Source organism: Hibiscus syriacus, unplaced genomic scaffold, assembly GCF_006381635.1.
Source record: "Hibiscus syriacus cultivar Baekdansim isolate YM2019G1 unplaced genomic scaffold, ASM638163v2 tig00110198_pilon, whole genome shotgun sequence".
NCBI lineage: Eukaryota > Viridiplantae > Streptophyta > Magnoliopsida > Malvales > Malvaceae > Hibiscus > Hibiscus syriacus.
In genome coordinates, this window is record NW_024062623.1 from 1724026 (window position 1) to 1734963 (window position 10938).

Below are 10938 nucleotides of genomic sequence, written 5' to 3' on the forward strand. Positions count from 1 at the left end.
AGATTACTTCACGTTAGGATTGATTACTCGACTTAGCAGTTAGTCGGGGACGGGTCCAAGATTTTATGTTAGGGGCACATTTGGTCGTCTTTGTTGATGATATGCTTTACTGAATTAGTGTCTTTATTGATATAGTTACATTGTCTCTATGCTACTGGTTCCTACTAATCACTGCATTTGCTTAGAAATTCTGGTTGCTGTCGTGCTTCTGCAGCGTTGTTGTTATCTTATTATTACTATTGGATATTAGATTTTTGATGCAGCTGCTTTTCTTTTGTTCTGTAATTTTATATATCCTAGTATTTTTGTCTAGAATCATTTAAATGCCAATGCTTCTCTTTTGCTATGTTGTGCCGATTGGTTACTTACACTTTGTATTGGAATATTCTTCAGTATTTCGTTATAGTTGTACCGAAATTCATCGAGTCATAATGCAAGGGCAAAGGGGTACTATTGGTTCCTTTTCTGAAACATTCTATGATCATAGCTCTACGTCAAATAATGCTGCTATTGAACAGCAGGTTTTCTGGAATAATATGCAAAATCCTATGGAAAACAGATTGCCTAATTGTTTGCTGTCATCTAATGATATGAACATTGGATATGTGAACCCTATTGGTCGAGAAGAGGAGCTGGGTAGATGGAGCTTGGGAGAGCCTAGCTCTAGTGGCACACTAAATGAGGGCAGTTATAATTATAATGAGCGGAAAACAGATCATGGATGGTCATTGTCTATGTGTGCTTCTGCAAATGCTGGTCCGAGGTTAGAAGGGCAGAGGTATGAACAGAGCTCTCTTTTTACCCAAAGTTCCAATTCTGATACTGTTCCCCAGAATCAGAGGTTAAATGCTGGATTAGTTGGTCATGGTGATAATAACTGTCAAGTTACAGAACGGTCTAACATGTATAAGCCTAGTGGATCCGAAAATGAGCAGGGTTCTCTGGGTGCTGGTCCTGAAGCATTTCTACTTTCTGCTGGAAGTTCTGGGTATATTGTGGATGATAGTGATAGCAGACCTGGTTGCTCATATGAGGGTCGTCGTGCATCATGCAAAAGAAAGGCTCTGGAAGGAAATGTTGGGCAGCCCTCTTCGAGTGGAAGTTCTGGCTACTATCATAGTGCAGAAACTAGTGCATAGAATGGAGTTGCTGCTAGCTATACTGCAGGAAACAATGTGAATATATCTCCCCCCTCAAGACAGGCGCATCCTAGACTTGGATTAGACATCAGAGGATCAGCATCTGACAGCATTCCTGAACGAATTGTTTTACCACCAGCTGCAGAGAGCTCACACAGGAATTTCCGGCTGAGAATAAGTTCTAGCATACAAGAACCTATTACTCATCCTCTATTTTCTACAGGTGATATAGTCCGACAGTCTGTTGTTTCGCCTGTACCGCAGTCATCAAGACTTCTTCCAACTGATCATTCTCTGGACTTAAGTTCAGCACGAGTGATACCTAATGCAAGTTCTGAAAACCCGAATGTTGTAACTAATGTCCCAACTAATGGAGGTTCTGGCATCAGAACTGGGAGTTCATCAAATTCTAATCTATCTGCTGATAGAGATGTTGTACCACGAGCAAGACATCAATCAAGAAGTGCCAGAAACCTATTAGATCATCGGATGTTGGTTCCTGCACCAGAACTAAGAACATTGGTTAGAAATCCTGGTTTAAGCAGTGGAAGTATAAGTGCTCCTGGAAATGTTGCTTCTGCTTCCCGTGCTGGTTCAAATTCTGGTGTCAATGCAACGCCCGCATCTACTTGGGTTCCTCATCCCAATTCCTCTTCGCAATACCCACGAAGGTTGTCAGAACTTGTTCGTCAATCGTTAATGTCTTCCCTTGACATTGAATCTGGAGGTCAGAGCAATCATTCCTCACTTCCTTCAGGACCTACTGCTTCTCCTGAAGAGATGATGCTTTCCTCTCGAGTAAGTAATCAGGCTCGCCATCGTTCACATCCTAGGTCATTTCCATGGTTGGAGAGACAAGATGCTGGTTTAGTTGGAATTCCGCACTCATTGCGAACTTTAGCTTTCGCCGCTGAAGGAAGAAGCAGGCTTGTTGCATCTGAGGTCTGCCTTTGAACTCCATCCTTTCTGATTGTTATATTTTCTGTTTCCCTTCAAATTCAAACGATAACAAAGTACAATCTCGGTTCCCTTAACACTGCTACCTGATTTGCTGTTAGTCTAATTATCCTGGTATATATAAAGGAAACTCCTTGTTTGATAGAGCAATGCTATAACATGTTGCTGTTTTCCCTTAAATGCATTTGTCTGAAAGGCATGGCTTTGGGCATTGTTATCCAAAATTTTTTGCACTTTATTCGATCTGACATTTTGTTTATGGGGCAGATTCGCAATGTCTTGGATCTCATGCGTAGGGGGCAGAACTTGCAGTTTGAGGTCAGGATTTTATTTATGACGGTGTAATTTGATGCAGTTCTATCTTCACCAACTGAAAAACAGAAGCATGAAAAAAAACACCTTTTCTTTTGTCGTTCATTGTTTTGAAAATGTGAGAAATTGAAATAATTACTGAGTTTACTTGAGATAAATTTCACCAAGATAACTGTCTCCTGATAACTCTCAAAATAATAATAATAATAATTTGACTCGTAACGATAATAAAACCGATGTCTTCTAAATAAATAATAATATTTTCTTTTACCTGAAGTAATTAATGTAACAAGTGGCCATTCTGCTATGGACTTAAGAGTGACCATGCCAATTTGTACCTTCTTCCCCAAGCAAGTGACATTTTTCTCTTCTGATTCTGCTTGTCTGCAGGATGTTATGATCCTTGATCAATCAGTACTTTTAGGGGTAGCTGATATTCATGATCGGCACAGGGATATGCGGCTCGATGTTGATAACATGTCATATGAGGTAGTATCTATATTCTTTGAATCCTTTTATCCTTTCTGTGCTTGAAAATTCTCACAGTTGAATTGCTTTATGGGTAATAGGAGTTATTGGCTCTGGAAGAACGCATTGGTAACGTAAGCACCGGGTTGAGTGAAGAAACTATATTAAACCGTCTCAAACGACGGAAGAACTCTAGTGCATCAGGTGCTCAGTTAGAGGCAGAACCGTGTTGTGTGTGTCAGGTAATGGATTTTCTCATCTGCACTTTTTTTAACTGATTTTATGAACCCTGAAAACAATTGTTTACCGACTTGCAGGAAGAATATAATGATGGAGAAGATATTGGGACACTGGAATGTGGCCATGACTTCCATGCGGATTGCATTAAACAATGGCTGATGCACAAAAATTTGTGCCCCATTTGTAAGACAACAGGTCTGACTAAATGAGACGACCGGTTGTTTTCAGGCAATTAGTTCTTCCTTAGGTCAGAGAAAAGGCCCGGCATTGAATATGTGAGGCTTGGCTTCTGCAATTCATTGAAACTAGATGCCTTCAAGTGTGTCATATGCAGCCAACGGATTTCATTCGTAGATAATCAATTCATGGTGACTTCGGCAATAATTTTTACTTAAGGTTATGTCAAACAAGGCTATCTTTCTGGGTGGATGACACATGTCTGAAGCACTGAGAACAGAAAAACTTAGTTTCAACATTTTTCATCTTCTAATAATTTTATGTATTCAATATCTTTACATTTTCATGTCTTTTTTTTTCTCAGATCATAACTTTACTAAGAAATTTCTCTATAACCATTATTATGTTGATTAAAGTTTTCAAACTATCAAATACCGGATTCGAAAGTCAGGAAATCAGGGCCACTATAGGACTTGAGACGGTCCGCTTGTGTTGATCAATCCACTTGAGATAACCGTATGTTGGCTCTGGACGAGCATTTCCATCAATCTCTACACTCACAACGAAACTTTGCTTTTGATATTTCTTCGTGAACATCAGTGTGCTTGGTTCAACAATGATTCTCAACCATTTGGAGTTTCCCACCACAGCCTGGAAAACTGATTGATCATCCCCCACGTTAGTAACCACCCTGGAAAAGTTCTTTACTCTTGGAGAGTTGGGTTCTTTATACACCGCGGAAAACGACGGGTAGTTCAGGTCGGTCTCGTTTCGGGTGCAGTTCCATTGATTTCGTCTAAGAACAGCTCTCATCTCCGTGTCGTTATAGCCTAGGCCGCACAGGAAATTGATGTAATCTTGTGTGTCCATGTCGTAAATGAGTCCGGAATCCAATGCTTTGTTGGGGTTGATATGACCAGCACCGTAATCTAGAGGTGTCGCAGAACCAACATATAATTGATTTATCATAGTAGTTCCATTGTTGTTGATGGTATAGGCAGTGGTCATCAAAGCTGATCGGATGGCTGCTGGACTCCAGTTAGGGCTCGCTGTTTTTAGCAAAGCTGCCACACCAGCAACATGTGGGGTTGACATTGATGTGCCTGAGTCGAATGCATAATCTGTCGCCAAAGCATAGTCACCGGTTCTTATTTTCGGAAATGGTGGAACTGCAGCAAGCACGTCGACACCGGGAGCAATGACATCTGGTTTTAAAATACCAGGGCTTATCGGATTTGGTCCTCTTGAAGAGAAATAAGCCACTTCTGGTGCAGGTTTTGTACCTAAACTTGTGAGCAGAAATCTCATGGACATCACTTCCGGTTTAGGTTCACCTTTAACATACTCTCGAACCAAATTTCCAGAAGAAAGAGGTAGAACCAGGATGGGAAGTGTAAGGTCATCTAAAGTACCGAAAGGGATTTTGTCTGCCACGACTATAGCCGCAAGTGCACCGATCCTGTAAAGCTCAGATATTTGCTCGTCAATTATGGTAATTCCAGCATAATCGCAGAAGACTACCTTTCCACTGGTTTCATTCTTGTTTAATGATTCTAACTGGCATATTCTTTTCTTTGAGTCACGTATACCGTGGTAGAAAGATACATTTGTTATTAGGACACTCTCTGGAAATGTTGATCTGCCTTCAAAAGTCAGTCCATTTCCTAGAGTTACTGTTCCAATGAAACTTCGATCGAGTGTACCAGCACCAACCGTCGTAATCCATGGCGCTGCATTCAGTGTAGAATTATATGCACCATCATTACCAGCAGCACAGACAACAACAATACCTTTCTCATAGGCTGACAGAGAACCTATCGCAATGACATCTCTGAAATATGGACTTTGCTCAAAACCTAGAGACAGCGACATGATATCGATGCCGTCTGCAATTGCTTGGTCCATGGCAGCAAGAACATCACTTTCAGAAACTTCTTCTGTGTTTGAGACCTTGTACATGGCAAGATGTGCACGAGGTGCCATTCCACTAGCTATGCCGCTTGCATATCCGAATTGACTTGCACCGGCTACATGGTTACCCCTAGCTGTAGACAATGTGTGTGTTCCATGTCCGATGTGATCTCTGGGCGAATCGTCTGTTTGGTCCGAGTTGTTCACTTGGATTGCTTTAATAAATGTACGAGCGCCAATAAGCTTTCTGTTGCAAGGAAAAGGGCTAGCCGTACTATTCTCACACTTCCCCTTCCATCTATGAGGGATTGGTGGCATGAACCTATCGCAATGACATCTCTGAAATATGGACTTTGCTCAAAACCTAGAGACAGCGACATGATATCGATGCCGTCTGCAATTGCTTGGTCCATGGCAGCAAGAACATCACTTTCAGCAACTTCTTCTGTGTTTGAGACCTTGTACATGGCAAGATGTGCACGAGGTGCCATTCCACTAGCTATGCCGCTTGCATATTCGAATTGACTTGCACCGGCTACATGGTTACCCCCAGCTGTAGACAATGTGTGTGTTCCATGTCCGATGTTGATCTCTGGGCGAATCGTCTGTTTGGTCCGAGTTGTTCACTTGGATTGCTTTAATAAATGTACGAGCGCCAATAAGCTTTCTGTTGCAAGGAAAAGGGCTAGCCGTACTATTCTCACACTTCCCCTTCCATCTATGAGGGATTGGTGGCATCCCTTTGTCATTGAAGCTCGCACTCTCCGGCCAAACGCCTGAATCAATAAGACCTATGATCATACCTTCACCGTACGACGAAGCCAACCATAAACCAGAAGAATGTCTTAACCCGAGAAACTTTGGAGAGTGCGTCGTCAGCAGCTTACCAAAGGACTCCTCATGTATGGCAACATGAGCTGGAGACTTCTTGATTTCAGATACCTGTGATGGCGTGAGCATGGCACTGAATCCATGCATAACATTCTTGTATGAATACAACAAGTGGTCTTGTTTATCAGCAGATTCCGACACCGAGTGCAGCGTCGATCGATGCCACGATTCATGGGTCAAGAAAGAAGGTTTCTGAGAATGATCCATATGGATTATGTACGTCTTGTATTCTTCAGGCTTCGCATTGGCAACCAGCAACAATAATAGTAACCATGAAAGAACACTCAGTGAGCATCTACTGAAACTCATCGATGTATGCATGGGGTTGAACAGAAAGCAGGAAGATTTGAAGTTTACGATTATATTTCCCGAATTTATAGATGTTTAAATTGACCCCTTTGCTCTTAACACTCTTCCATTTGTCTATTCTTCAGTTTATTCAAGAACGTTAATTTCAATGCGTTTTCTTATTCAGTCTTCATCCCAGTTTCGTCAGCTTGCATCTGTCAAGTATCTCAAATGCTGACTACAATATTGTCATTGCGGGTGTTTTATATGCCAATGGATTCAAAAATAAATGTCACAATAATCTGGTCCCTTGTTACCCTGATGCCGGCCAAATACGGTTGGCTTTATAAATATACTCTTTATAATACAATCTGCCTTCTCTTAGAGGATCCAACGTAAGAGGTTATGTACTTATGTCAGTGTAAATTTAAAAGTTATATAAAAAAATTAAAGATTTTGAAATTATAATTTTTTGAAAATAATCGTGTATCGATATTTGGCTTATAATATTAATACCGTATTACATGTCTCGATATGCAAGACTAGGTATTAATACCTTCTATTAGTTCTATAAATTTTTGACTGACAGATGATGCATAATATCGATATTTGGAGTTTTGGTATCTATACTCTACGGATTCAATGGAAAAAAAAGGATTTTAAATGCTTTTAATTATGAGTTCTTGATACTTAAATCAAATGGAACCGCATAAAGCATGTCTAAAACATTAGGTATGACAGGAAAACTAACGCGGAACATGTGATCGTTCATCGTCCATACGTAACCGAATCTCAAACTTAATTATGATTTCATTATTGACACAAACTAAATTTTAAGGGTGTTTGATCGTATCCAACCATAATGATCGACGAAGACTTCAACCACGTAATAAGCTCTTCAAAGATTCAACGTATTCAAGCCATCACAAAATGTTTTCGACAGTTTTATGATCATCCTTTTCAAGATGTAAAATATAATATTTGAATTAATCATAACTAAGGATGAACATATGATTTTATGCTATAACGACGAACTTATACAACTTTCGGAGAAGAAAATAAATTATCAATTGTCACACCCCGATCTTGGGGTTAAAAGTTTTGAGTATAATTTCATTAAATTAGTGAAATTTAAGCCCAAAAGGTTCTGATTAGTTTTAATACAAAGTTTAAGGATCCAATTGAATGGAAATTTAAGACAATGAGGATTGTTTTGAACATGAAATAAACTCGGAGGCCATAATGTGAACCATAGAAATTGTAGGGACGCGCCTTATGTTTACCACCATTACCGTTACTGTTATCATTTCTGTTTCTATTGCGATGTTGTCGCTGCCACTATAGTTATCGTTTCTTTCTCTGTTACTGTTGTCGGTGTTGATGCCACCATTATCGTTACCATTGTTACTTTTGCTACTGTCGTTTCTATTGTCAGTGTTACCATCGTCGGTGAGTCTAGTTGTCTAAGTATAAAACCATAAACCCAATAGCTTTACCCAAGCCCAATATTCAATAACTTGGACATGTTTGTGTGGGTTGTTGCTGTTTAAGTTTCAAGAGACTGTCAAGCCAAACTTATTGCGACTCAGTTGGACCGTGACCTTGACTCAGTTGACTCGTTTGATTTGGTTGACTTGAATCGAACTGCTCTGACATGTTGATCCGAACCGATCCCACCTAACCTGACCATTTGACCGTTGACTATTGATCGTTGACTTTTTCGTTGATCGAATGACTTTTTTTTAAAACCCCTATCTTAACGTTTTTCGATGTTCTGAATCTGTTTAGTTAAATTCTGACACGAAAGTCATGCTTTGTGTCTTTAAGTACTTAAGTATATTATAGAATATGTGGTGTCACTCTTCGATATTATATTATGAAAGTGATCACATGTCTCCGTATCGCACTTCAATAGGTCTGAATCACCTATATTCAGCTCAGCTCGACTCTGCACGTTCGATTCAGGATATACGTGAGTGTTATTAATTGAATTAGTAGTTAATTCTGTTTAATTATGTATTACTTCAGCTCTTTTACATTAATATATTATCATTAGGTTTCCATTCCGTGGGACCTAGTACCATCATCGTGAGAAGCGTAAAACTTAGCCAGTATAAATTGACTAATAGATGTGTTCCCTTGACCCATATGATGCATTTATTAATTTTATATTGTGTAATGCTATTTGTACACATGTTAGTATATTGATTATGTTGGTCTCGGATATGTCTGATTGTTGATTGGAATTGAATCACTTTTTATTCGTGTATTGATATATTTCTGCCATCTGCATGGGATCCTCTACGGAGGAAAAAAATCATCGTCCTGATTCTGCATGAGATCCTCTACGTAGGAAAAAATCCCGTTCTGATTCTGTATGAGATCCTCTATGGAGGGCAAAATCCCGTCCTATTTCTGTTTCGAACCTTTTACAAAGGGCGATACCCTTATTCCGTTTCTGATCGGGATTCTTTACGGAGGGTTACATCTCCATCCTGATTTCTGTATTTTGCTCTAGGTCCATATTCGGAGGTCTCATGTACCTTTCAACAGGTAATGTCTCTATTCTGTTTATTTTCAACAAAAGGTAAGATCGTGAGAGATTCTGTACGATTTCCTGGTGATTAATATATGTTTTATTTTTGCTTAGTTACAGTATTGTTTATTATATCATGCCTGAATCATTTGAATTTTTATTTGTGCTTAGAGGGCACAATGAGCTTTGTAGCTCACCTTGTTTCTGTTTACATTTTCAGATTTTTCAGATGTATAATCGGTTTGGCTATCGGACGAGTAGTCTCGATTTCATATTGTATGAGATTAAATATTTGCTTTCAGTCTCTTTTAACCGTGACATGAGTTTATCTATGATATTACAATTGTTAAATATTTTTAAAATGACTTGTTAAACAAATTTTATCTGTAAACCATTTCTGAGGTCAACGTGGCTATCCTGACTAAGTTGTAACTCTTAGGCCGAGCTTAGGAGGTTACATCAATAGAAAATATATACATATAAAAACTTAAATTATATGAGAATTTAAAATTTTCATAGAACGATGGTCCTGCCAACCTGTCAGTACTCCATTCTTGCCCATAACCCTCCATCTTTAAGTTGAAAACAATTACACTTAAGCATAATCAAACTCAACACTTGAATAGTTGTTGTTTGCTAGTGTTTTAGCTTATCTGAAGGACGATCAAAATTCACAACAGATAAAGATAATTCGACCCATGAACAACTCTCTTGAATTTATCCTTCTTACCTATAATCCCATCTCGTAAAATAAAATTACTTAATACATTGTCTAAACTCAAAGTAAATTAAAACAAGTCCTAATAATAGTCGATGGTAATATTCTTTTACACAGATCATAATCAAATTGAATTCTTATACGAGAAGTCTTGTGAATTTTAAGAGAAAATTTTCATAGTGGAAGGGTAGGCAAACTCCAACTCAGAATAAAATGTGGGTAATTAAGAAATTCTTTCTTCTGAATTTGCTTGCTAAATATGCCTCTAATCCTGGGTTCTTATCCAGATCAGAAATCTCAGGAATATAAACGGGATAGTGTTTTTACCACAATGTATCCCATGGTTTCTATTCAATACAATTTTAAGTTTAATTTTTAAGTACTGTTCTTAAATAGAATATGCAAACGATGCTGCTAAATACATTGAAAAGAAGAAAGAAAAAAAAATTAAACTATATTGGTAGTCCTTAAATATTTGGGATATTTACATTTTGGTCATCGAATTATTACTGACGCTATGTGATACCAGAATTCCCTACCTAAGCAACCAATGCTATGTGACATCGGGTGCCTTGTTTGTGTTATATGTGTTGCGTGAAATTGTGCTTGATGTGTATGAGTTGATAGCCGAGGAATGTGAAACCAACATGTTTATATGAATTTTAATATGTGCTGGGCCGGCTCCGGGCATAGGCAAGGGGGCGACCGCCTATGGCCCCAAGTTTGGAGGGGCCCATTTTTAAAATTATTTTTAAGTTTAATAATTAAAAAATATTTTTAAATATATTTTTTTATTTCAAATATACGAAAATATGGTAATTTAGTGGGCTCAAATAATTAAAAAATATTTTTAAACATATTTTTTATTTAAAAAACTTAAAAATATGGTAATTTAGTGGGCCCCATTTTAATGATGGGAGAAATCTAGGTATGTGCCCCCACTTGTCTTCTTGTCATCACCTTCTGGCCTAAGGCCCTTAAAATGTCAGTACCGGGCCTGAATATGTGAATATTAGTTTATATTAAGCAAATGTGTCGTTGATATCTTTGTATTTCTATATGTATGCCTCTCCGCTTATACTGTCTAGCATACTTATATTTATGAACTGTAAATAGTATAGTAGAGTAGATATGTATCACTGAGTTTTGTCAATTAAACATTTGGATATTTTCATTTGCAAGTCAATAGATTGGATTGTCGATGAGCATCATCACTGTGGGTTTTTAATGCCATTGAATATCAGAGTACAATACCAAACTTTTAGTGGACATATGTATTCATAATAACCTTATTATTATGA

General features: G+C 38.3%; 1 protein-coding gene and 1 pseudogene across 1 annotated transcript; one reads left to right on the top strand and one right to left on the bottom strand.

The window, feature by feature from the left end:
* Window positions 1-416: 416 nt before the first annotated feature.
* LOC120218618 lies at window positions 417-3438 on the top strand (annotated as a pseudogene).
* A 302-nt stretch (window positions 3439-3740) lies between these two features.
* Window positions 3741-6404, bottom strand: LOC120218422 (subtilisin-like protease SBT1.5). Its single transcript, XM_039215358.1, has 2 exons — window positions 5752-6404; window positions 3741-5526 (listed from the first exon to the last, which is right to left on the bottom strand). Exons 1-2 carry the CDS (start codon window positions 6402-6404, stop codon window positions 3741-3743), a joined length of 2439 nt encoding a protein of 812 aa, XP_039071289.1.
* Between the last annotated feature and the right edge of the window lie 4534 nt (window positions 6405-10938).

Coding starts and splice junctions, on each gene's coding strand:
- LOC120218422 (XM_039215358.1), bottom strand. CDS start 6,404: ATGAGTTTCAGTAGATGCTCACTGAGTGTTCTTTCATGGTTACTATTA. Junction 5,527..5,751: donor CACATTGTCTACAGCTGGGG/GTAACCATGTAG, acceptor TCATTGCGATAG/GTTCATGCCACCAATCCCTC.